This window comes from Gorilla gorilla, chromosome 22 (assembly GCF_029281585.2).
Source record: "Gorilla gorilla gorilla isolate KB3781 chromosome 22, NHGRI_mGorGor1-v2.1_pri, whole genome shotgun sequence".
Classification (NCBI taxonomy): Eukaryota; Metazoa; Chordata; class Mammalia; order Primates; family Hominidae; genus Gorilla; species Gorilla gorilla.
Genome location: NC_073246.2, coordinates 33,758,613 through 33,786,319, shown reverse-complemented (window position 1 = coordinate 33,786,319; position 27,707 = coordinate 33,758,613). Strand labels below are relative to the sequence as shown.

At 48.3% G+C, this 27,707-nt stretch overlaps 1 protein-coding gene across 2 annotated transcripts in view; it reads right to left on the bottom strand.

The window, feature by feature from the left end:
- HUNK (hormonally up-regulated Neu-associated kinase) overlaps nt 1-22,830 on the bottom strand; it is a 134,940-nt gene extending 112,110 nt beyond the window's left edge. Inside the window, exon 1 of one of the 2 annotated variants that reach the window (XM_055373983.2) lies at nt 21,691-22,830. Coding sequence is in view for 1 of the 2 variants with exons in the window: in XM_031005280.3 (XP_030861140.1) it covers nt 16,119-16,379 (261 nt within the window). In the remaining variant the exon portion in view is untranslated. Of the gene's footprint in view, nt 1-16,118; nt 17,376-21,690 lie in introns of those variants that run through there. The other variant, XM_031005280.3, reaches the window with a different exon arrangement.
- Between the last annotated feature and the right edge of the window lie 4,877 nt (nt 22,831-27,707).

The following is a 27,707-nucleotide window of genomic DNA, read 5'->3' as shown; positions in this document are numbered from 1 at the left end:
TTTTAAAAATATTTATAGTTGATCATAGAAAAAACACTGATTTATATTAGACTTTGTAAAAATAAATGCGCTGTTGAGTAATATGTCTCTTTGAAAACTGGAGGACATAATTCTGAGTCTGAACACTGGAAAGAGACTATCTGTTACCCCGCGCATTCTCAGGTACTTTCTCAGCTGCTTTAATGGCCTTTATGATAAAAAGCTCATTCTTGATCTTGGAAAAAGCATCTCAGAGTAATAAATTAGGTGGGAGTACAATAGCCATCCAGCACCTTCCCTCCAGAGAGAAATTCAAGTTTTATTATGTCAAATTGGCCTTGAAATTGCAACTACTTCTCACAAATGTTAGCTTTTAATAGAATAAAATGTCACCCTATGGGAATGACACTATGAAAACCTGGAGATGTGTTTTCAAAACAAGTTTTCTTTATTAGTATTATTAAATGTAAATGTTCAACTGAGCACTGAGTCATCGACTAGTTTCTCTAATTAAATTTTTAACCTGGAATCAAGAATGCACTGAGAAAGCTACATCAGAGCAGCAGTAATTCTAACTAAAAACCAGATTATATAAGTGATAACACTTATCTTTATCCATTTGGTTTCACTAAAGTAGGGCTCAGATAAAATGTTAAAATATTCTGATCTCAGACTCCACAGCTAACTTTCCCTAAGCTTCCTTTTCACCTGAGGCACTTCCTCATTCCATTTGCCTCTCCTGTCCTTTCTCAGCCCAACTGGGGACTAAGCAATGGCTTGGGAAAGCTGGTCTGCCTCCAAATCGTCAGCATAATAAGGCAAAAGCACTGGGTATTTTGTTTTGTTTTTAATAAGTAATCTGTGTTCATTCTCGTAGGAGGATGGTTTAACGAGGAGACTGGAAGGGACTGTTCACTGTGTGACATAAGAATGCACTTCCAGCTTCACGATGTGATTCAAAAACCTCTCTCCCCTCCAGTAGATTTTTCAGCCCCCAGCGCAAAAGAGAAGTACTACTAGAGTTGGACTGATGCTAACCAGAGCTACTCAGAGAGCTACCAGTCCCCACTGCTTCCTTCACTGAGGAAGTCTGCTAACAAAAAGGTGTATGTGTGTGTTTATATTTAGCATAGTATTATATAATTTATATTTAATGTTATATATAATACACATATACATCTGTGTATATGCATTTATATATATATACACATATACATTTGTGTGTGCACATACAACCCCCTTTTTTTTGCATTTTTTTGTTTGCTTGTTTTTGTTTTTGTTTTGAGATGAAGTTTCACTCTTGTTGCCCAGGCTGGAGTACAATGGCACAATCTCGGCTCACCATAACCTCCGCCTCCTGGGTTCAAGCGATTCTCCTGCCTCAGCCTCCCAAGTGGCTGGGATTACAGGCATGCGCCACCATGCACGCCTGGCTAATTTTGTATTTTCAGTAGAAACAGGGTTTCACCATGTTGATCAGTCTGGTCTCAAACTCCCGACCTCAAGTGATCTGCCCGCCTCGGCCTCCCAAAGTGCTGGGAATACAGGCGTGAGCCACTGCATCCAGCCTAACACACATATTATTAATAGCTCAAGCTCCTCATCTCATGTGAACCCATAAAGATGGTAGACCTGTACTACATATGTGAGAAAAGCACCCCGCAGTCCCTGGGAGCACACAGGGACATTATTATTACTCACAAAAGCATCCCAGTAATGCCCAGGGCTTTGGGCTTTACTTCTTCACTCATTCATGACCTGATTGGCTGCTTATTAATACTGTTATTTGGAAACCTGTAGTTTGGACTCCAAACACTCTGATGAAATATTTTCCTGGGTGAATGTGGTTTTGGCATTATCTGAGGGGCTTCCTCAAATCCAAGACTTCCTACATTAAACTTAAGAGAGTCCTGGGCAAACCAAGATTCTGGTCATCTTAATCTGCAAAATCAGGACAACAGTACCTACCACAAAAGGCTACTATGAAGAGTAAGTTGTCTCATGCAGCAAAGCATCCAAGACATGGCCCAGCAGATGGTACGAGATCCACAAATGTTCATTATTTTCGCGATCAGTATGACCTCCTCATGATCAAAGCAAAAACCATGTACCCATTTCTTTCCTGCAGGTTTTTACTGATTTGGAAGGTTATGCAATCATAACCTGCCTACCCGTGTTCTGCTCCAGGTAGACAAGGGAATCGCTAAGAATCCAAACTTCATTCTATCATCCCTAAACAGAGCTGGCGAGGCTCCCCGAAGGCGGTTACAACATCCACTGTTCCTTTATCTCTTAGCACCACGCTCTGTGCTCACGGGTCACCCACTACTGCTGCACGCTTTCAAGTTGCTACACACAGAGCCCCGGCAAACAGCCGATGGTGACAAAGAGATGAGTGTCACGTACAAGAGCGTCTGAAGAAAGGCAGAAAGATGGCCTGACAACTTACCAAAAAGCCTTGGGGTTGAACATAAGACAACAAGAACTCAAAAAGAGGACTAAAATGGCAGTGGTGATGCAGGGAGGGAGCCCAGAATGAATCAAATGGCTCAGAAAATGGGCAAGAGAAGCAAGCAGGATTGCAAAATGTTTTGGCAGGAATGTGGCTTAGGAGACTAATAAACTTATAAAAAAATTACAGTCAAAGAGACAGACTCCAAACCTACATATATCTCCATGGGAAACATCCAAAATAAAATGTATGTTTGCAAATAGCAACTTCTCCCATCTGTTGCAGTGTTGCTACATTTTCTCAGGAAAGAGCGAGGGTCCATTAACAGTCCCCTGACACTGCAAAATACTGTCTGGTTCTGGTTAGTCACCTGTCACTCAGATACCTAGGTGCCTAACTAAATCCCTGCAGAAAGCACAGCTGTTCAGGGGCCAGGATTTTTCTACAGAGCACCAGCCAGACAACCCATTCAACATAGTCATCACCCAGACAGGCACACCCAGAGCAGCAAGGAATGAGAGAACCACACAGCGCTTGCAGAACCAGAGCCTGCCAACTTGGACATTACCGCCTAGAAGGCTGTCCACATGTCCTGGGAAAATCAAACCATGCTTGGATCCATTCATAAAATATTTTCTGGCCGGGCGCGGTGGCTCATGCCACCCAGCACTTTGGGAGGCCAAGGCAGGTGGATCACCTGAGGTCAGGAGTTCGAGACCAGCCTGACCAGCCTGACTCCGTCTCTACTAAAAATACAAAAATTAGCTGGGCGTGGTGGTGTGCACCTGTAATCTCAGCTACTCCAGAGGCTGAAGCAGGAGAATTGCTTGAACCCAGGAGGCGGAGGTTGCAGTGAGCCAAGATCCAGCCTGGGCAACAAGAGCAGAACTGTCTCAAAAAAAAAAAAAAAAGAAAGAAAAAAAAAGTATTTTCTGAGCATATTCTCTGTACCAGAAACTATTCTTGGCACGGGGAATAGAGCAGTGGTCTCTTCCTCATGGGGCTTACTCTCTAGTGGGGAGACAAACACATCAACTCTAAATATATTCCATGGGATCAGGTGATGTTAAAGGTTTAATTATGTCCCCCCAGAATTCATCTGTTGGAGTCCTAACCCCAGTACCTCAGTACTTTACTTGAATATGAGGGGTCTTTTTTTTTTTCTTTTGAGACAGTCTCATTCTGTCTCCCAGTTTGGAGTACAATGGCGCAATCTCGGCTCACTGCAACGTCCGCCTCCCAGCCAGGTTCATGTGATTCTCATGCCTCAGCTTCCCGAGTAGCTGGATTTACAGGTGTGCACCACCACACCCAGATAATTTTTGTATTTTTCATAGAGACAGGGTTTCACTGTGTTGGCCAGACTGGTCTCAAACTCCTGACCTCAGGTGATCTGCCTGCCTCAGCTTCCCAAAGAGCTAAGATTATAGGTGTGAGCCACTGCGCCTAGCCCCCTGAATATGAGGTCTTTAGAGAAGTAATCAAGTTAAAGTGAGGTCATTAAGGTGGGCCCTGATCCAATTTGAACTGGTGTCCTTATCAAAAGGGAACATAGGCCAAGCATGGTGGCTCACGTCTGTAGTCTGTAATCCCAGCATTTTGGGAGGCTGAGACGGGTGGATCACGAGGTCAGGAGTTCAAGACCAGCTTGACCAACGTGGTGAAATGGTCTTTACTAAAAATACAAAAATTAGGTGGGTATGGTGGCGCACGCCTGTCATCCCAGCTACTCAGGAGGCTGAGGCAGGAAAATCGCTTGAACCTGGGAGGCGGAGATGGCAGTGAGCCAAGATTGTGCCACTACACAACAGCCTGGGCAACAGAGCAAGTCTCTGTCTCAAAAAAAAAAAAAAATACAAAAGGGAACATTTGGACAGAGAGACAGACACACGTGGAGGGCAGACGATGTAAAGAGACACAGGAAGAAGACAGCCATGGATAAGCCGAGGAGTGGGGCATGGAACAGATCCATCCTGCACAGGCCTCAGAAGGACCCACCCTGCCAACACCTTGATTTTGGACTTCCAGCCTCCAGAATGAGAGACAGTAAGGCCTTGCTATTCCAGCACCCGGGTCTGTGGTGCTGTCTTATGGCAGCTCTAGCAAACCACTCCAGGTGGTGAGGAGGGAGAAAGCAGAGTGAAGGGGCAGAGAGTGACAGGGGACAGGGCATTCAGAGACGGTCGTCAGGCCAAGGCCACAGGAATTCCAACAGCAGGGCCCGCCTGTCAGCCCCACCAAGGCTGCTCCTCAGAGGGCATCTCAAATAGACAGAGCCCCTTGAAGAGTGCCAAGGTGCATGCACTGTCACACACACGCATTAATGTATTAATACCTGTCTTAGTGCATTTTATGTCCAAGTTACTTAATGGCTCTTGCTCCTGGAAAGGTTTTCATTTCCCTCGAAATTCCCCCTTTCTCTTTCTTCTCAACCACTGTCTTAGTCAGCTTGGGCTGGTGTAACATAATACCATAATACCATAGACTGGATGCCTTATAAAGAACAGACAATTTGGCCAGGTGCGGTGACTCGTGCCTGTAATCCCAGCACTTTGGGAGGCCGAGGCGGGTGGATCACCTCAGGTCAGGAGTTCGAGACCAGCCTGACCAACAAGGCAAAACCCCGTCTCTACTAAAAATACAAAAATTAGCCGGGCGTGGTGGCACACACCTGTAGTCCCAGCTACTCGGGAGGCTGAGACAGGAGAATCACTTAACCCAGAAGGCGGAGGTTGCAATGAGCCAAGATGGCGCCATTGCACTCCAGCCTGGCCGACAAAGAGTGACACTCCATCAAAAAAAAGAAAAAAAAAAGAACAGACATGTATTTCTCACAATTCTGGAGCCTGGGAAGTCTAAGCCTAACACACCGGCAGATCCAGTGTCTGATGAGGGCCTGTTTTCTGGCTCATGGAAATGGCACCTTTTCACTGAGTCCTCATATGGTGGAAGGGCAAACAAGCTCCTTTAGGCACCCTTTATTTATTTATTTATTTTTTGAGACAGAGTTTTGCTCTTGTCACCCAGGCTAGAGTGCAATGTCATGATCTTGGCTCACTGCAACCTCTGCCTCCCAGGTTCAAGTGATTCTCCTGCCTCAGCCTCCCAAGTAGCTGGGATTACAGGTGCCCACCACCACGCCTGGCTAATTTTTGTATTTTCAGTAGAGATGGGGTTTCACCATGTTGGTCAGGCTGGTGTCAAGCTCCTGACCTCAAGTGATCCACCCACCTCAGCCTCCCAAAGTCTGGGATTACAGGTGTGAGCCACCATGCCTGGACTTTTTAATTTTTTTATTTTTTCACTACAACCTCAGTCAGGCACCTTTTATAAGGGCACTAATCCCATTCATGAGGGTAGATCTCATCACCTCCCAAAGGCCCCATCTCCAAATACCATCACACTGGAGGTTCAAATTTCAACAAAAGAATTTTGGGGGACACAAACATTCTGATCATAGCAACCATCCACCATAAATGGTACCACCTTTCCCATGAAGAGATGATGGGACATGGATTCACAGTTGTCTTACTTAAACCAGCAAGAGTCAAAGATTTCCAAAGACCATCCCACACAGTATCATGCCTCTCCCTTGCAATCCGGGCATGGTAAGGGTGGGGGCAGAATCAAGGGTGCTTACTCCAGGGTCATGGTTGCAGAACCAACCTGCCTAGCCTGAGTGTGTATAATCTGCAATTTTAGCCCAACTGGCACCGGTGTTAACAAACCAAGGTGACCCAAACCCTCAGCCCAGTAATCTGCAGACTTCCATTTAGTCAGCAGAGCCAACAAGGATGGGCAACAAAGCAGTGGCTCTTAATATTTTAGAGGTAAATAACTCCATTTAGAGTATGACGAAACCCATGGACCCTCTCCTCAGAAATGTTTACATGCACACAATTGATAGGGCTCCATAGACCTCCAAAACTTATCAATTATCCTTCTCTAGTTCATGAACTCCCAAGAAATAACTTCTGCCAATGGCAAGAACCACAAAGAAAAAGAGAAAGAATAATGGGGAGCAAGGGAAGGTGGTAGGCACTGAAAACATATCACTCAAAGAAGACTAATTTCCTTAATATATAAAGAGCTCTTATAAATCAATAAGCAAAAGGCCAAAACCCCAAAAGAAAATTGGCGAATGGACATGAACAATGAACAGGAATGAAGTACAAACAGTTGAGAAGGTATGAAAATATACTCAACTCCCATGTAAATAAGAGAAACAATAAATAAGACAAGATACCATGTTTAATACACTCGATTGGCAAAGATCAAAATGAGTACCCTGTTGGCTGACATGTGGAAAAGCAAACACTCCCATACCAGATGGGTGTGGTTATAAGTTGGGAACCCTTATAAATTATAAGGGTTATCAATGTGATTATAAATTGCCAACCTCTATGGCAGGCGATTTGGCAATACTTATCAACAGTTAAAACAGACATACCTTTTGGCCTAAGACTAGGAATTTACCCCTCAGATACACTGAGGGGTCACATTTACAAAGTGACAAATGGTCATGGATATTTACTGAAGTATGGTTTGAGAATAACAAAAAAAAAAAATTATGTACTCCCTAAATGTCCATCAGCGAGGGATGGTTAAGTCAACATGATACCTCCACACAATGACTACTATGCAATAACTAATTAACATAAAGAGTGAGGCAATTCTGTAGTAGTCATGGGGAAGAATGCCCAAGACATATTGCTAAGTGAAAAAGCAAGATAATGAACAGCATGTACAGTTTAAAAATACATCTGCCCTGGTGGGTGGGAGGGATGGATGAAGAGAAGCTGGTTCATGGGTACAAACATACATAGATAGAAGAACTAAATTCTAATGTCTGTTAGGGTGACTATACTTAGTAGCAATACTTTGTATATTTCAAGGTAACTAGAACAGAGGACTTGATATGATACCAACCCGTGGAAATGAATACTTAGATGATGGACACGCCGATACTCTGGCTTGATCATTACACACTCCATGCATGGAACACTCACATGTACCCCATAAATATGTAAAATATTATGTATCAATAAAGAAGAAAAATCTGCCCCTGCCTATGCATTTACAAATATGTATGTGGGTCTCTATGCATATAGGGTATCTCTGGAGGGATACACAAGGACTAGAAGGAGGAGTGACCTCTCACGAGAAGATCCAGAAACTGAAGAGCTCAGATAAGAAGCAGTTACCTTTCACTGCAAACCCTCTCAGAACCTTTGAATTTCAGACCATGTGTCTGTATTACCAATTCCAAAACTTAACCAAATGCATCTTGAAAACACAAAGATGATTAAAAACCAAAAAGAACCCAGTGATTAGAAGTTGCATAGCTAGGGCAGAGTGGCCACCGTAAGAGTGCTAAGAGGATGTTAACAGATGGCTCTACCCTGAGTAGTTTTTTTTGTCCATGAGAATGTCCCAAACTGTTACTCTACTCATCAAAAATCCAAATTCCCACAACTCCTTCAACAACTTTTCCCACCACTCACGAGTGATGGGGGAGAGGAGGTCTCTTCCCAGGAAAGAGCTGTCTCTGAAGTAGGCATGCTGGCCCACAACTTGGCCCAACACTCAGTTGCCCCAGAGTTCTCAGGAAAAAACCCATAGAGCATATAAAGTGAGCTTTCAATCTTGTAAGTACTGAGAAACACAACAGAGCCCTGATGATTCTAACCTAAGAGAAATGTGAGGCCAGAAAATTTCCCAGCGTGTGGCACATAGAATCTGCTAATGAGATGCCACGCCGGCTGCTCCCTCATTGCAGGGAGAGAGACCACAGTCGAGCAGCAAAGTAGGGCAGGCTGAAGAGAAGCTGGTTCATGGGTACAAACATACATAGATAGAAGGACTAAATGCTAATGTTTGCTACGGGGACTATACTTAGCAGCAATAATTTGTATATTTCTTTGTTGTTGTTGTTGTTGTTGTTGCTGCTGCTGCTGTTGTTATGGAGTTTTTGCTCTTGTTACCCAGGCTGGAGAGCAGTGGCACAATCTCGGCTCACTGCAACCTCCACCTCCTTGGTTCAAGCGACTCTCCTGCCTCAGCCTCCCGAGTAGCTGGGATTACAGGCACACACACTTGGCTAATTTTTTTGTATTTTTAGTAGAGACAGGGTTTCACCATGTTGGCCAGGCTGGTCTCAAACTCCTGACTTCAGGTGATCTGCCTTCCTCGGCCTCCCAAAGTGCTGGGATTACACGCGTGAGCCACCGCACCTGGCCATACTTTGTATATTTCAAGGTAACGAGATGAGAGGACTTGATACCAACACATGGAAATGATGACCACTCATATCCAAAATGGGCATGGAAAAGATGCCCGCGTTGTCTATGGTCCATATGGTATGGACTCAGATGAAAAGCCCTGGACTCTGACCCTGTCTCTTTCAGTAAACAGCAAATGCTGGGCTGCACCCCCAGATTCCACATCAGTGCTGAAGAAATGACTCCCCCAGCTGCAGGCTCTCAGCTGCGAGCTCTCCCCAGGAACCGCCCTCAGCAACTGTCCTATCCGAGGCCATGCCCCTTGCCTGGGCAGCCCCCATCAAGGACTGGCCCATGCGGAAATATAAATCCCAGTCCTCTCATCCCAAGTTGGCCAGCTCTGAAGGGCCAGCTCAGCTCCAGCACTCACCACGGCATGGGCGGGGGCTTTAGCTGAGAGCGGTATTGGAGCCCAGCTTCACCCTCTGCCCAGTGCTGCTTTGCCCCTTCCCTTGCAGAGGTCAGTTCTGAGAGTAATCCCTAAAAGCACATTCATCTCCTTCCCAAGATCCGCTTGCCACAACCCAATACTGACAGTCTAAAAAGGTGCTGGGGTTTGAACTATGCTCCCCCAAAAGATACCTTCAAGTCCCCTTGGTACCTGTGGATATGATATTCTTTGGAAATAGGGACTTTGTAGATGTCATCGAGTTAAAATGAGGCAATACTGGATTAGGGTAGACCTACATCCCATGACTGGTGTCCTTATAAAGAGACATAGGAAGAGATTAAGAGACAAAAGAGACACTCAGAGGGAGGAAAACTGTGTGCAGACAGACGCAGAGACAGAGCGCTGCAGTCATAAGCCAGAAAATGCCAAAGAGTGCTGGCCACCACCGGAAGCTAGTAAGAGGCAAGGAAGGATCCTCCCTGTGGCTGCAGAGGGAGCATGGCCCTGCTGACACCTTGGTTTTGGATCCTAGCCTCCAGAACTGTGAGAGAATAAATTTCTGTTGTTGAAGCCACACAGTGTGTGGTAATTTGTTAGAACCATCCTAGCAATCTCATAGAGAATGTCAGAGAGAAGATCTATTCAGGGCACCCTTCTACGTAATCAAGGCAGGCAAGAACACCAGCAAGCTGGCTGTTACCCCCCCCCCCCCCCCCCCCCACCCAGGGCTGCTGCAGGCATCTAACAAGAATGTGCAAGGGAGGGGCACCCTGAAAAAAAACCGTAAAACACTGTAGCACTGGGCTGGTGCTGGTGATGGAGGAGAGGGAACAGCTCTCTCGAATTCACAGAGGCATCCCCCTGCTCGGGAACTATTCAGTCCCTGTGTTTCTAGCTCTTTCCTGCTGGTCATCGTACCACCCAGTGGCACCTCCTATCAGAAAGCGTGAAATTCAATTCAGGTCAGCACTTAGACCAGGGCTGAGTAGAGAAAGAAGTTTCACCCATCAGCTAACATAAGGCCTGGGGATTATCTACGGGTTTCAATTAGCCAAGAGAGCAGGTCTCTCCGTTACCATAAATAATCGACAGAGGGAATATATGTCCCAAGGCAAATGATAACCCTGTGCCCAAGCCTCCTGCCCATGGAGAACACCCCAACCTGTCCCTCTCTTCGGGGGCACACGGCTGTCACTCCCCACCCCTTCTGGGCAGATAAACCCTGGGACGGATGATTGCTGCGCTGACCTCCAATAGCTGGCAGCATGCAGAATTCTATAGTCTCACAGACCTGAGTCGGATTGGTATGCACGGGTAGCTATAGCCGTGACTCAACACCTGCAGAGAAAATGTAGGGTTGTACTCCTCTCCGTGGGCACCATTTCTGCACTGTTGCGCTGACTCAAAGCACCCTTTGAAGTCCGTGGGACCTGTATCAATGAACACTAGGAACCAGGCCCTACGTGCCAATTTCCATCATTCACAAGTACTTCAAAAAGATGAGGCAGGGCAGGAAGTTCAAAAGAATCCGCCTGCAACTGCAGAATGCAATCCTCGAAATTACAGGCACTGCCTTGTCACACAGGGCTCACCAAGCAGGTGCTTTGCAAATGCCTCCTTCTTGCCAAGAAGTCCCTGCCAAGGATTAATAGGAATTTCCAGTTCTCTAAGCATTTCTTGTTCCTCAGAGCGATTACCCCTAAACTTCTAGCACTTCAAAAATACAGGATTTAGCACCTGTTTGTTTCAGAAATACTTGCTAAAAACAGGTCTGCCAAAAGGCCACCTCTAAAATTAGTCATATTTCCTGCTCTGCAAAACATAGTAAATCGTATTTTTAGTAACTCCTTCACTCCAGGTATCTGGCACTGTCATGCTCTAAGCATGATTACTGGCAACTTAGTAAGCAGGCAACCCTTACTCTTAGCCTAAAAATAGTTCCGATGGAAGTGACAAGCCGGCTTATTATTTTTTAACCAAGGGTTAGAACAAGATATTTCAACATCTTAACCAATCATTTTATGTACTCAACTTTGTATCTCAGTGAGACTCAATCACAAAAAAGGTAACAGTGGCATGGACTGTCTGTTCTTGTTCTGTAGTTTGCCTGCCTATAACACTGGCTCAATACCTGAGATACACCTACTCTTTTCTCGATTCAGCTTTTCCAACTATATTTTTTAACTTTTATCAATTTTTTACAAAACACAATAACCTGTCATGTGCCAGAGACCATGCCTCTCGTAGGTATCATGAACCAACACCAGGGTTCAAGCAATTCTCATGTGTCAGCCACCCAAGTAGCTGGGACTACAGGTGTGCACCACCACACCCAGCTAATTTTTGTGTTTTTAGTAGAGATGGGGTTTCTCCATGTTGGCCAGGCTGGTCTCAAACTCCTGACCTCAAATGATCCACCCACCTCGGCCTCCCAAAATGCTGGGATTACAGGCATGAGCCACCGCGTCCAGCCACTAAACCAAACTTCTAAGGAATTATCCAAATATATTGCTGATGATAAAGGACCATTGTTTCACTGATTCCTTACAAACATTATTTATAATGTCTGTATTAGAAACATTATACATGGTTCCTAAGTTGCTTCATTTAAAGTTTAACGTTTATGGAAATTTAAAATCTTAAACTCTTTTTTTTTTTTTTTTTTTGAGATGGAGTCTCATTCTGTCACCCAGGCTGGAGTGCAGTGGCACGATCTAGGCTCACTGCAACCTCCACCTCCCAAATTCAAGTGATTCTCCTGCTGCAGCCTCCAAAGTAGCTGGGATTACAGGTGTGCACCACCACACCTGGCTAATTTTTGCATTTTTAGTAGAGACAGGGTTTCACCATGTTGGCCAGGCTGATCTAGAACCCCTGACCTCAAGTGATCCACCCACCTTGGCCTCCCAAAGTGCTAGGATTACAGGCATGAGCCACCACGTCTGTCCTGTTTCTGGACCTCACTTCAATTTTCTGTAAGTCACTTTCCTTCTTCTGTTGATAGGTGATATTATCTGATCATGCAGCAGCCCCCAAGTCACTCTGTCTGGTTAGGGGCCAGGGCGGGGGGCACCTCTTATGTGCCAGAGACCACGCCTCTCATAGGTATCACAAATCAATACCAGGCTCTGCAAGCACAACCACTCCAGGTGTTTCAAAGTCATTACCCCATGCTGTTGCTCAGCAGCTTTGCTCTTCGTCTCAAAGCCAGAGAATGGTACTTTTCAGAATCTGGTTTTGTGATCATTTTCCCTGGTCTAATCATCAACTTTGGTCAAAGACACTCAGCCCTGACTGTGAAGGTACCTATTAAGAGTTTCACATGGTCAAGTGAACTATTTATTTTTAAAGCCAGATTAACAGAGATTGCATTAACTCAAAGGAGGACACAATTAGGTCTCAGCTGCACGCCATCTTTCCTTTACAAGCAGTAAAAGAGCCATCTAGATTCAAATGGCTTCTAAACAAACAACTTCAGAGGAAAAGCAGGCAAAAGATTGTCCTGCAGGCAGTGGTGGCAAAAGGAGCCTCTTGATGAGATCATATTGAAACCTAAAAGGAAAGTCGGGAAAAACTGGCTCCCTTTGTCATCTGGACTCAGACAGTGATTCCCAGCAAACCATGAAGGATTTCACCCAAAGCTTTTTGGAAATGTAACCAAGTTGAAACACAACACACTACACACACACACACACACACACACACACACACACACACACCCCGTACCAAATGCCTTCAACCAGCAATGCCCTAGATTTCAGCACAAATCACCCAAAACTAATTCTCACAGTTTGAGAATGCAGCTATGAAGCAGGCCAAACTTGGGGTGCCCTCTCAACTTCTGTTTCCCTATGCCCTCTTTCAGCTTTTTTCATGGACTGATTTCCCAAGACAAGCTGCCCTGAATCCTTTCGCTCCACGTGGGCTGGGAGTACTTCTCACTACAGTATTAATTACTTCATTCCCCTCCTAATGTGGAATGTATCCTTTATAAAAGGATGGGCCAGGTGCAGTGGCTCACATCTGTAATCGTAGCACTTTGGGAGGCCAAGGTGGGAGGATCACTTGAGGCCAGGAGTTGGAGACCAGCCTGAGCAACACAGTGAGACCCCTATCTTTACAAAAAAATTAAAAAAAAAAAAGATAGGACAGGAGAAAAGTGAAATTCTAAATCCAAAATGTACACACCCCAAGAAAAGAGGAATTAATGAGGGAGAGAGGCCTCCCTGGGTCACCGACAGTGGGGGACAGTGGAGGTTTAATGACCTCCTTTTCCTCAGCTCTGCTCACTGGAGGAAACTTTCCCAAGGCCAAAATCATCTTAGTAGCTCACCTTTTAAAAGAACTTCAGGTTGTAAATAGCCTGAGGCTGTGGTCATCTTTGTTTTGGCCTTAGTTAGGCAATACCCAAAACTAGAGTGGGGATGAGGACTCATTTTAATTTAGCAATCTTTCTCAGAGTCAAGCATACACACACAACCATTTTAATCCCTACAATCTGCTAAAACCCAAATCTATTAGTTAAGCATTAAAGGTGCTGGATTTGGGAGATAAATGCTATGAATGACACCATTGTTTCTTTAAAGCCAGCAATTGAGTGAACTAAAATCCAGATTTCTCCCAATGCCCGCAATCCCTGGAGCACTGATTCTCCCCGCTGGGGAGGAGCATCCCGGGAAAACCAAGTTTTTCAACACAGATATCTCTCCCCTGCCTCCTTCTCCACCCAAAGAACCACCATCCTTACCCGCAGTCCACCAATGGGTCCGGGGGGATAATTTTACATCCAATTAACATCTCCTGTCATTGCAACAATGAAGTGAGATTCATCATTTAAGAAACATAAGATGGGAGGGAAAGGGGAGTGGGCACCTGGGGGAGCAGCGAGTCTCTTCATGTGAATCCTATTTGGGCAGGAATTCCCTGCATGTCGGGGTTCCCAGTGGGCCCAGCACAGAGCTCCAGAACCCAAGCGCTGGCTGAGCTCTGAATCCACCCCCAGGCAGTTCAGCCAAAGCCAAGAGTTTTATGGTGCAAAAATGCGCTGCTACAGAGCCAGAGGCACAGCACAACACAGCAAGGTGGAGAGAAGCCAGAAAAGAAGTCTGTGCACCAGGGCAGGTGAGAAGAATGTACTTGCAGTGTTTGCCATGACGTTGTGAGCATAAAGCCTCGCTTCTTTCCGTTATGTTTAGAGAGGAAATATGCACAACCAGCCTGAATCCTATACGTTTCCAGTGAAAATAAACTTCCATCGCCAGTGCCAACAGGAATTTACACGGGGCCAGGAGAAGAGAGCTCACTCTAATTAGCCGCATCCTCGCGCCCTAAGCGGACCCGCAGTGTGGAAGTCAGACAGCTCACTACGAATCGAATCGAATAGAATCGAGGAGTATAAGTGTGCCTCGCTCCCTGCGGACTAGAACGAGGTTTGGAGGTTTTTCCTTTTTCTTTGAAGAGTTACTCAAGTTCATACTGAACAACCCTTTTTTGCATGAGAATTCAGGCAGGAGGCACTTCTAAAAACTACTCACTCTAACCCCACATACCCATAATAAAACGGTGCTTCACTCAAAACGGCTGTAGGGAACACAGGGAAAATGACAAGGGTGACGGAGACCCGCATTCACAGGCAAAAGGCTCCAAGACAAAGAGGGGAAATGGGGTGGGGAGGGAACTACAGGTGGGGTGAGGCTAGAGACAGGCAGGAAGGGCAGGTTGGCCCTGTGACCAGGGGTTTCACAGGGCAGCCCCAGGCTGGGCAGAGGCCCCCAGGTCGGAAGGCAGAGGGCTCGGCTCCCAGGCCACCTGCTCGGTTGGGAAGTGAACTCTGCCTTCCCTCCTTGCGGCTGACGCCTCCCTGACCCACGGACCACACAAAGGAGCTGGTCCCCCTCCAGGTTTGAGCCACCCCCAGCCTGGGAGTAGTCTTGAGCCCGAGATGACAGGAGCTTGGGACAGCTCCAGCCTGGATTGGCTCTGAGCTCGGGCAGCTCCAGCCTGGGGTGACCCGGCCTCAAAAGCGAGTCACCAGCTCTTGAGTTTCTTCTCACAGCTCCAAGTTACACCTTCCATCTACCTGCCCCTCGCCTGGCAAGGGTTCACAACCATCTAACTTCCAACAAGGCTGGAGAGGTGCCCCTTTCGGTCTCGCGGAGGTCCCCTTTCCTTTCCCCTCTTCTAGAAAGATAAGAAGGCATCTCCCAATCTCTGGCGGGAGGTATCTGTAGTTCTGTTCCTGCCAGTAGCAGGGTCTTCACTGCAGCTCCCACCCTGAGGCTGGAGGGCACAGAGGAGCTGGGGGAACGGAGAGAAGGGGATGAGAATGGCGGGGATGAGAATGGTGGGTGATGGGGGTGCAGGGGTGGGAGGGTTGAGTGGATGCAGAGGAGCACAGGTTGAGGAATGGACATGTGGAGGGCGGAGGCAAAAACCCTCCTCTGAGCACGAAAAACTCCCTAGCTGCCAAAAAAAAATTCCCTAGCTGCCGGAGCCCACAGGTGGGAAAGAATGCAGGATCTCAGCCTTCTCCCACCTCCTCCGAGAGCCCAGGACGGGGATCAGACTCTAAGCTCCCCCAGAGGCTGGCCGTTAGCTTTCCTGCTCCCCCCGCCCCCCGACATAAGAGCCCACCTCCTCTAGCCCTGGTTCCCGCCTCGCCACGGATCCGCCGCCCCTGCCGGCCTGAAGCGCAGAGGGGCCCCATCCCGCCCCCCGCGCTAGTGTCCGCCAGGCGGCGCCCTTCCACGAGCAGAACGGCCGCGCGGGACGCTTCCCGGGGCAAGGCCGTCCCCTCCCAAGCCCCCAGCCCCCGGGCAGCGGACCGCAGGCCGCCCTTCGGGAAAGGCTGCGAGATGCTGAGCGCGCGTTTTAACCCAACAGGAGAGCCAGGCGGAGGGGGAAGGCGCTTGGCCCGGGACTGCACACTGGGACTCCCAGTGCAGTGCTCCCCGCGGGGTCCTGGCCGCCGACTACCGCCCCTGTGCCCCAGCCCCACGGCGCCCGGGAGACTCACCTTCTCCCCGGTCAGCACGTGCAGCCCCTCGCGCACCTTGGCGAAGGAGCCCTCGCCCAGCTTCCTGCTGCCGATGAGGTAGTTGCCCACGCGCTTGTGGTGCTGGAAGTCGCGGAGCCGCTCGCGGGGCACGCCGCTCACCCAGGCAGGCAGGAAACTTCCCTCGCAGGCCGCCGCGGGCCTGGCCGCGTCCTCCGCGCCGCCGCCGCCCCCAGGCGCCGCCGGCTCCCCCAGGAGCCCGTCCCCCGCCGCCGCCGGCATCGCGCTCGCCCGCGGCCCGCGCGGCTCCTGCTCGTCTCCCGCGCTCGCAGCTCCTCCTCCCCAGGCTCTTCGGCTTCTCCCGCCGCCGCCCTGGGCCCAGCCCCGCCCGGGTCTCCGCACCCAGCGCCCGGGGCCGCCGCGATCACGCCCCCCGCGCCGCCCAGCGAGGCGCGCAGACAATAGCGGCTGCCCAGGGGACGCGGGACCGGGGACCCCGCCCCCAAAAGTTCTTCCTCGGAGGGTCGCCCGGGCCCCTTTCAGGACACCAGGATCCCGCCCCGGGTCCCGTCCAGGAAGCTAATGACAGTCGCCCTGCTCGGGCGCGCGGGGTGGGGCGCGGTCCGGCGGCGCCTGGGTCCCGGGGTCCGGGTGCCTGGGTCCGGGAGCCCGGGTGCCTCCGCAGCCTCCGCCTCGCCGCCGCCGTCTGGCCCGCACGGGCTTGGGTCGGGCTCCGGCGATCGCTCCTAGCCGTGCGCTGGGCGGCCGCTCCCGCCGGAGAGAAGCGCGCGGCGGGCTGCAGGCGCCCTCTGGAAGGCAGCAGAAGAAAGCCCCATTCAGTTTGAATTTGCAGAAATTTAATCCGCTCGCGGGCGGCGGGAACAGATGCGAGCTCCACTCCGCAGCCCGTGCACTTTCAAATCCCTAGTAGCCCCTCCTTCCCCGCGCGCCACAGTCAAATTCGACCCTCGCTGGAGAGGGGAGGGCCCGAGGAGGGGAGCGGCGGAGTGGACGCAGGAGCCACCTGAGCGCCAGACAGGGAGACCCTGCGCGGCCTCGGAGGCGCGCGCTCCCGGGCCGCCCAGGTCGGGCCGCCTCCGGCTGCGCCTCTTGCCCGGATTCTGGGCTTGGGTTTTCTGGACCTTTCGGCGGTGAAATCCCCCACTGGCCGCACCCACCTGGGGCGGGGGGAAGGGGGAAGGCTCTCGAACTCCGTAGACTGCGGGTCGGGTTGCGTGCCCGGCCCTGAGTCCGCCACACAGTAGGGCCCCCTGGACCTGGGGTGGAAGGATAGAGGGATGGCTGGAAGAAAGGGTGGGGAGGCGGCCAGGCGTCTGCCCGGGCTCGCACGCAGCCTGGTTGGCTGTGTTGGAGGAGGCGCAGCCACAGCAGTAATAGTAGCAGCAGCAATGTAGGAACCAGGGCGTTTGCTGCCTCTGCTTGTAGCTTACACCTTTGCCTTCCATTGAAATGATGCCTGTGATTGCAGGAGGTGGACCGGCGCTCGCCTCTCTTCGATGCTTTTGTTCTGCAAGCGCTGTGACCGTGCTCATCGCATAAACAATTGCAACTGCCCTGACGACACTGGACCCTCTCCCAGGATCCCCAACGTCTTCTCAAACCGAAAATGAAGAATCTTGTGAGGGAGAAGGCGGAGGGTAGGTAGGAGGAGGCATTTACAAAATGCTACCTGTTGAGGTGCCCGCATTTGATGCAAACTTCACCCCGATCATGCAACATCAGAGCTGAAAGGAAGGATTTGGTCCTAACAAAGTTCCTTTCATTGTTTATTCCTGAGTAAACAAGTATGACATCGACCCATAGCAATGCTTTGAGATTGGGGGTGGGGGGTGGGGGGAACAACAGCTGTCATCAATCCAGTGTCTGGGGGGCTCGCTGACCCATCTGAAGAGGGACGCAGAGAAACGCCTGCTTTCAATACATCTAATTTTAAATACGCTACTATATTCATCCACCTACCTGTTACAAGTCACCAGCCTCAGTTATTATGACTGAACATACTGCGTTTTCTGTTGTTCTGTCTCATTGTTCCAGTTTACCAATATTAAAGATACAGCTTAAAATGTTTTTCTTGCTGTGCTTAAGGGACTTCTTTGCTCCCACCGGCCTTGACTATTTCAGTAAGGTTCATTCAATCCTTTTAATATCTCTAATTCAGTAATCAAATCTTATGAGGACAGTTGCATGGGAGGGGAATGGTAACTAGCATGGTGCCAGCAGAATAGATGTCCAGCAACTGTCTAAAGAATGAGGAATATGGAGCTCACTTTGGGGTAAAAACCACTCTGAGGCCGGTCGCGGTGGCTCACGCCTGTAATCCTAGCACTTTGGGAGGCCGAGGCGGGTAGATCACGAGGTCAGGAGTTCAAGACCAGCCTGGCCAAGATGGTGAAACCCTGTCTCTACTAGAAATACAAAAATTAGCCGGGCGTGGTGGCGGGCACCTGTAATCCCAGCTACTCGGGAGGCTGAGGCAGAGAATTGCTTGAATCCAGGAGGCGAAGGTTGCAGTGAGCTGAAATCTTGCCACTGCACTCCAGCCTGGGCGACAGAGCAAGACTCCTTCTCAAAAAAAAAAAAAAAAAAACCGCTCTGAATCTTCCATCAGAAACAGTTTGGGAGTCCACCCAATGTTGTGTTAATAGAGTATGATTTTTTTTAATGTTAGGACATGCACTCTTTATGAAAATTTAGAGATTTATTTATTAAGGTTTAAGGGAAATTTCAGAGACTGTTCCCCAAAGTATTTTTATGGTCTAAAAAAAAAAGTTTCATAAAAATGGTGGATGACATTTACAATGAAATAGAGATTTTCTTTCCTTTTAATTATCCTCTCAGGGTAGAGGTCAGGAAAGGGGTGAAGAAGAGAGAAAATCCAGGCCCATTAAATCTTTTTCAAGCCTGCTGCCTGGGTTTGATTCAAGTTCACTGCTAATTCCATAAGCTGGGATGGATGCCAAAGAGAAGTCCAAATCCTATCCGTGCTCCCCTTTGTAACTGGTTTTGGAACTACAAGTCCTAGTCTCTGAAATGGCCTGTTTAACAAGAAATCACCCCAGAAATGTCTTTATGTAAAACAGATTAGTACACAATATATTGCCCTCATATTCAGTGTGCAGAAAGCATCTGATTATTTAATGCAACAGTAATGCAGCCTTGAAAATTCTCTGCTAATTAGCCCAAACTAATTTCTAGCCTTATCCTCCTGCGGAGTTCCGGAGTTCCCGGGTAGGGGGTGGTGCTGGCCGGGATCTGTCCTCCCTACTGCCACACCTTTGCCTGTGCCTTGCCCGCCCCCAGTCTGCTGTCTCCAACTCATTTCCACCTAGCACAGGTGTTCCCTTTCCCATGAAGCCCTCCCCAACCAATAAGCTGCAAGAAGCCCATCTCCCTCTGTTGTCTCTTAGTTCATATAGTCATTTCACGTTCCTCTTATGTCCTGTAGTACTTATTATCTATGACTTTCTTCTCTTTTAGACTCATTGAGGACAGGAGCTGTGTCTAATTTCATTATTTGCCCTACAGTACCTAGCACAGTGTCTGAGACATGATCATTGTTCAGTAAATATCTGTTGAATAAATGAATGAAAGTAATCATTCACTGATTCTGAAGTGGGGTTTTACTGCTCCTGAGAGCAAGACCCCATCAAGTCCTGGGGGAGACAAGTTACCAGTGACTTTCTAAAAGCATTTTTAGGTGCATTGTTGGTTGCCTTTGAGGATCAACAAATATAATTGTTTGTCTTGTCGAAGATGGATCATTCTCTAACTTGGATGAGTTAACCCTTTCAGAAACAGGACCAATCCCAGTGGGCTGTGAAACCTCGGGAAGCTTTCTCAGTTGACTCATACCAGCTGCTTCCTTCCTTCCCTTTTCCTTCCCCATCTCCTCGCCCCATATGGCTGGGAGACTGCCTCTGTGCTCCCACAGAATGCCAGCTTCTAGACCCAGCTGGAAGCAGTCAAAGACAATTAGAAGTAATCAGGCTGGCACAGCCAGGAAATGAGAGTTGGCTAGAAGGGGTTAGGCTGGCAGAAGCAGTCTGGTAACTGGAGAAGGAACGGATGGCAAAGCAAAGATGGCAGACATGGATCAACTTTGCCTGGAAGACATCCTGTGAACTCTATATGTTCATGTTCCCAAAACAAAGTGTCCCATAAATAACAGACTGAACTTGAACCCGTGTCCCCAGAGTTCATGTCCAGCATTATTCTTTCACAACACCCAGCTGTTGAACGTGCACAATGCAATGGCTGAGGAAGAAAGGGTTCCTCAGGCATAAAGACTCGTGTGCAAAGGCAGCCCAGTGTGCTATTGCAGAGTAGGCTGCTGCCAGCATCCCCACAATGAAATGCTTCTCTAAAAATGAGTCGTGACACTTACCTTTTGATGCTTCAGTTTCCTTAAGCTGCAAAAATGGGATATTAAGGAATTGTGTGGAGTCAATCAGATTGTGCACACAAAGCACTCAGATCAGTGCCTGGCACATTATAAGTACAAGGTGAACTTTGGCTTTCACACCTTCCATCAATACGACTATCATCATCATAAACTAAGAGAAGTCACTCAAGAATGCCCCAGAGGTCCACCAGCACAATTGCCCTGGTAGCTGATGAATCCAAAAGCATAATCTCCAGGTTGGATCTCTTCCCTGAAACCGGAGTCGTATGTCAACCCTCTTCAACTCTGCCAGGCTGTCTGATAGGATCTCACTCACATTTAACTTGGGATACACACACACACACACACACACACACACACGCACCCACACACACACCCCTCTATGCTTCTTTCCTAAGGCTTCACCCAAATTCACCCCAAAATTTAGCAGTCATCCTTTGCTTCCTCTGCTTCTCGATCCTCATATCCAACCCATCAGCAAATCCTATACCCGCCTGTGACCCTTTCTCTCACTTCCTAAGTGGCATCCTTTGCTTCCACACCAAAGCCAAAACCAGTTCTTCAAAATGGGGATCGGTAATCCCAGCACTTAAGGAGGCCAAGGAGGGAAGATCACCTGAGGTCAGGAGTTCAAGACCAGCCTGGCCAACATGGCGGAACCCCATCTCTACTAAAAATACAAAAATTAGCTGGGCGTGGTGGCAGGCACCTGTAATCCCAGCTACTCGGGAGGCTGAGGCAGGGAGAATCGCTTGAACCCCGGAGGCAGAGGTTGCAGTGAGCCAAGATCATGCCATTGCACTCTAGCCTGGGCGACAGAGCAAGACTCCATCTCAAAAAAAAAAAAAAAAAAATGGGAATCAGATCATATCACTTCCCTGCACTCGAAAGCTGTTCAACAGACCCCTGCAGAAAAGATTCCCCAAGCACTTTGTTATGATATGGCCCTGCCCCCCTCTTCACTGTCACCTCGTGGGAGCCAGACACCAAGCTCTTCCCTGCTTCAAAGCCTTTACCTCTGTGTCTTTGTCTGCTCAGACTGCCATAACAAAACACCTAGACTGGGCGGCTTAAACACCAGACATTTCTTTCTTATTGTTCTGAGGAATCCAAGATTTAGGTTCCAGCAGATATACATATATGGAGATTTACTCTAAGGAATTGACTCACATGATGATGGAGACTGAGAAGTCCAGAACGAAAGTGCTAGCAGATTCAGTTCCTGATGAAGGCTGTCCTCCCGGCTGACAGACGAGTGCTCTCGCCATGTGCTCTCATGGCAGAAAGACACACAGCCCTGGTCTCTTCTTCTTTTTATAAGGACACCAGTCGGATCATGAGGGTCCCACTTTCATGCTCTCAATTAAGCCTAAATGCCTTCCGAAGGTCTCACCTCCAAATACCATCACATCAGAGGTCACAGCTGCAATGTATGAACTTGGGCCGGGGGGATGCAAACATTCAGTTCATGACATACTTCTTCAACATTGCTGAAGTTTCTTGCTTCATTCAGGGCTCTGCTCTCTCAATCAGAAAATCAGAAATCAGGCAGACTGTCCCAGGGTCGCTAATCACCACACTCAACTTTTCATGTCATTCATCATTAGCTAACAGAAGAATGTGCATTCACTTGTTTATGTGTTTATTCTCTCTCTCTCTTTCTCACTTAATGTCCATGAAGCGAGGGACTTTGTATCCCAACACCCATGCATGCCTGGTACACTGTACATGTTCAGCAATGGCAATGCGGAGCTTCATCTCAACTCTTGATCTGTCCATGTGGGAGAGGAAGGAGTTGCTGAGCTTTGTGTGGTTGTGGCACTGCAGCATGATGGTGTACGGATGGTGACACCAGGCCAACCTCCTGCAGCTGCTTCCCAGCAGCCACTGAGCTCATATTCAAGAAGAAAAAGGTGCATTCTTCAAACAAGATGCTGATGGCTTCTCACAGGACTCATCACAGTTGTACCTCCATCGGTCTCCAAAAGCTGAATGTAATGGCTATTTCAGTAAGAAAAATGTACCTGCCACCTCCCAACTACAGATGGGCCCAGGGCTTTAGGACGTCTTGATGTGTGGTCTCTTCCTGTAAATCCCTGATAGAGGCTATTGAGAAGGAATGGAACTTTAAATATTCTATAGGAAGAGGCCATCACACGTACTGATCTGGACCATTCCCCCTTGTATGCATGTCTCATTTGAAAGTGGCTTCCCATCGTACACTGACACCAACATCATCCCTATGGCCCTGCCAGGCCCAGCACAATCTGCATCCCACCCTGCAGGGCTCATCTCTCTTCCCTCATCCCATCATGTCTCTGATCTCACTTCCTCCTATTCACTGCCTTCCAGCCACACTGACCTGTGTGTGGTACCCACTCCCCCAGTGGGCTCTTTTTACTTTTTTGGAATATTATTCCAAGAAATATCTGTAGAGCTGGCTTCCTCACCATCTTCCGGTCTTTGCTCAAATGTCACCTTCTCTGTGGGCCTTTTCTCTGACCTTTTCTCTCTGATGCAAATTTCCCCTGGGCTACGCCCCACTCCCCTGCACCCCACCTCCTTATCCCCTTCCCTGCTTTATTTTCCTTCACAGCACTTATTGCCATCTGACAAATTACATCATTTCCCTCTTTGTTTTGCTTTTTGTCTGGCTCCTTCCCTAGAATGTCTGCTCCATGAGGGCTGGGACTTTGGTTAAGTCCACTATGCATGGTGCCTGGCTCCTGGGGAGTGCTCAACACAAATTCATTGTGGTTGACTAAATTTGTAATTCACAGGGTCTCTCGCTGCAGAAGCGGACGACCATAATAAATGAGAAGGCAGAAAGGAGAAACGCAACAAAACCGGGTCCTGCTGGAGAAAGCACACATCATAAAGACATATGGCAAAAGATCAATATTCATGCCTCAAAAAGGAGCCTCCATGACAAGCTCCACATTTGTATTATGGCAGGGAGGGAAAGGTTATTGTTAGCGCTGAGGCTTATTTACAGCCTCTTGCTGGGTGCTGACTCCTGTCCATTTCTTAGTAGGGATTGAGTAGAGCCTGCAGCAGCGAGGGGTCTGGGGATACTTAGAAGTGAGCACATACAACAGAGCATGGTCTACGGTGTGGCCAGCAGGTGGAGATGCAGTGAGGCGGAGGGCACCCTGGAACTGAGCCCACTCACCAGTCACAGAACTGGGCACGCGGGCTGATTGCAGAAGCCTGCCTGGCACAGCCAGGTGGACAGATGCAGACAAAAAGAGGCCGGCGCCCCCTGCTGGTCAACTCGGCTCTGCTTTCCCTCCGCAGCCCAGAGGGGCCCAAGAAACCGGGAAGAGAATGCGGGACCGGAGGCCAGAGCTGCCTCCGTGGCCCTGGGCAGGGCTCTTACTGTCTCTAAGCATCCGCTTTCTCCATCTGGAAAGGAAGAACTTCTCCCTGTCATTCCTAAGTCCCAGGACTGCTGCCAGGGTAAAATGAGGCAAATTATGGGCATATGCTACGAAAATAGAAGCTATTTTGGTTATTGTTCTTAGCACGGCATTCTTACATCAGAGCGAAAAGTGTCTGGGACATAAATCTGAAAACGATACATTTAAAATAAAGCAAAGAGTGAATGGGTGAAAAGACCAGTTTGTCCGGGGCTTTTTCATTCCGTGGCGGAGGCTTTCTGCTGAGCATTAGCATGTGATACACACATCTGCAGGCTTTGGGCCCACTGCCATGCAGAGCGTGCCACTATTCTAGGCCTGCTCCTCAACCCTCACCTTCCAGTTTCCCTCCTTCCAGGCCCCTGATCAACTGCCCAAGCCATTTGCTACTGCCAGTGAGTCCATGTGTGTAGAAAGATAGTGATGATAGATAGATGATAGATAGATAGATAGATAGATAGATAGATAGATAGATAGAGATGATAGATGATAGATAGATAGATAGATAGATAGATAGATAGATAGATAGATAGATGATAGATTTTTTAGCTAGGGTCTCGCTCTGTTGCCCAGGCTAGAGTGCAGTGGTGCCATCACGGCTCACTGTAGCAGCCTCTATCTCCTGGGCTCAAGTGATCCTCCCATCTCAGCCTCCCAAACAGCTGGGACTATCGGCATGCACCACGACACCCGGCTAATTTTTTGTGTGTTTTTTTTGTAGAGGTGGGGTTTCGCCATGTTGCTCAGGCTGGTCTCAAACTGCTGAGTTCAAGCCATCCTCCCTCCTCAGCCTCCCAAAGTGCTGGGATTACAGGCATGAGTCACTGTGCCCAACAAATAATAGATAATTAGTAAAGAGACAGACCAATAAATAGATGATAGATAAATAGATGATTGATAGAAACAGATGATAGATTCAATAGATAGAAGGATGATACATGACAGATACATAATGAATGACCAACGGATGATAGATAATTAGTAGATATGGATAAAGAGATAGAGAGATAGATGACACCTAGATAGATAGGTGATTAATAGAAAATAGATCAATAGACACATTGATCAGTAGATGATGAACAAGAAGAAGGAGGAGGAGAAGGGAAGGAAGGAAGGAAGAAAGGAAGGGGAAACAAGGCAGGGAGGGAGGGAGGGAAGGAGGGAGGGAAGGGGGAAGATACGTATTCTTTATCTAAACCAGGTAGATGACCTGGTGCACCAATGAAGCTCCACCCATCAGGGTTTCCCCTTGATGTTGCCTTTCTGGCCCATCCTGAGTACAGCTGTAGTGCAGTCACTGTCCATTTTTGTCCACATTTGCCATCCAAGATCCAAGCTCACTTTTTCTTCCTCCATCTGTGGATCATAAGGATTTCCCCTTCCAAATGTGGCCATAGGTGTGAGTTGAGGGAGCACCCTTGGTGCAACAGTGGTGGGGGCTCTGGAATTCTGAGCTAGCTGCCAGTGTAGCTGGCTTGGGCCTTCAGGCCCTGCTGATATATTTGATCATGGTTGCAGAACTTCTGTCTTGCCTTGGATACTGCAGGGCCCACCTAGCCTTAGAACCTGATGAGCCTGTGCGGGGCAGCTCTGGAGGTGCATATGGTCACTTGGTGTCCCATGTCCAGCTGCTTCATCTCTACCGTGGTCCAGCAGCAGCACACCAGGAGCTCTTTAATGAAGAGTGTAAAATTTTCTACTGTAGATGGCATGGCGTTGCTCCGGAGCCCTAGGGGTCCTTCATGATTCCCCAGTGGAACTTTCTGTAAACTGAACATGGTGGCCTTTCCCTACCTCTGAGATCACTAGTAACCTAAGGCATGCTGGATTGTTCAGCCCAAGCAGAAGGGCTGTTTGCACTGCAGCCTGGATCTACTCCAGAGCCCTCCTCTGGGCCTTACTTACAGGAGGCAGCCTTCCATGTAATCCAGTCTATGGGTAGGAAGAGTATTCCCAGATATGGAATATGCCGCCTCCAGAAACCCTGGGACCTACCAGCACTGTGCTTCCTTCTTCATGGTAGGAGGTGTGAGATGGAATAATTTATCCTTTACATTTATCCCCAGTGCGCCTTGGGACACCAGACTTCTACAACTGATGTGATGGGCCTCTGAAACTTAGGGTTTGTCTCCCATGATCTGAAGCCCATGTGTCTTTCCAAGGCCTTCAGTACACTTGCTGCATCTTGCTCACCCATCTGATATCTGATTGACATGAGGCATGATACAGTGGACCAGGGTGCCGTTCTGCAGGATGTCCAGGAGGTCCAGTTCTCTTCAGACTATATATCACACATGACAGAGGGTAGGAGAGTTAGCACCACCTGAGGGAAGACTAAATACATACGATTGTCTGGTCAAGGGAATGCAAACAGTTTTTTTTTCCCTTCAAGAGTGATGGAAAATAACGCATTCACCAGGACGATGGCCACATATCATCCCCTAAAGGCTACATTCATCTGTTTTAGTAAAAAATACCATACCAGGCCAGGCTGGGCACAGTGGCTCAAGCCTGAAATCCCAGCACTTTGGGAGGCCGAGGTGGGTGGATCACAAGGTCAGAAGTTCAAGCCCAGCCTGGCCAAGATGGTGAAACCCCGTCTCTACTAAAAATACAAAAATTAGCCAGGCATGGTGGTGGATGCCTATAATCCCAGCTACTCGGGAGGCTGAGGCAGAGAATTGCTTGAACTCAGGAGGCGGAGGTTGCAGTAAGCCAACATCATGCCACTGCACTCCAGCCTGGGCGACAGAGCAAGACTCTGTCTCAAAAAAAAAAAAAAAAAGTACCATGCCAAGCCCAGCAGCTGCAATCTGGGCTCCTTCTGATGGAGTTTGCAGTAGTGCACTATCATTATCCAGAATCCAGTGGTTTCTGCAGGGGCCAGGCTGGTGAATTAAATAGAGATGGGCTGGGGCCATCACACCTGCGTCTTCTAAGTCCTTAAGGCTGACACTCATCTCTAACATTCTTGGGATGCAGAACTGTCTTTCAGTTTTAGGGCATTCCACTCAGCTTTCTGTTACAACATCTCTTACCTCACAGGCCAAATAATGCAGCGGTTATGGCAGGTACCAAGTGTGTCCATTCCAATTGTACACTTGGCAACTGTGGAAACAACCACCACCTAAGTCCATGGAGACAGTGGACCCACTGTGGCTTGACCTAGGCCTAGACTTAATTAATCATCTTGTACCTATAGTCCCCTACCCTAATAGGGAGTCTACAATGAGGCTTTAATTCTCTGGGTATCAATTCAGACCTAGATAGTCATTGAAGTGTCTGGTCCCTATATTAATTATTTATTACGGTGTAACAAATTACACTAAAATTTAGTAGCTTAAAACAGCAATAAACATTTATTATCTCACAGAGTTTCTGTGGGTCTGGAATTTGGGAGTGGCTGACCTGTGAGGTTATGGCATAAGATCTTTCACGAGGTTGCAGTCAAGATGTGGGCTGGAGGCCGGGTGTGGTGGCTCATGCCTGTAATCCCAGCACTTTGAGAGGCCAAGGCAGGCGAATCATGAGGTCAGGAGATCTAGACCATCCTGGCCAACATGGTGAAACCCCGTCTCTATTAAAATACAAAAAAAATAGTTTTTGTGTGTGTCTCTTCCAAGAGTCTTGCCACCACTACAGTCCTAGCTACTTGAGAGGCTGAGGCTGGGGAATTGCTTGAACTCGGGAGGCAGAGGTTGCAGTGAGCCGAGATCGCTCCACTGCACTGCAGTCTGGCAACAGGGCAAGACTCCACTCGCAAAAAAA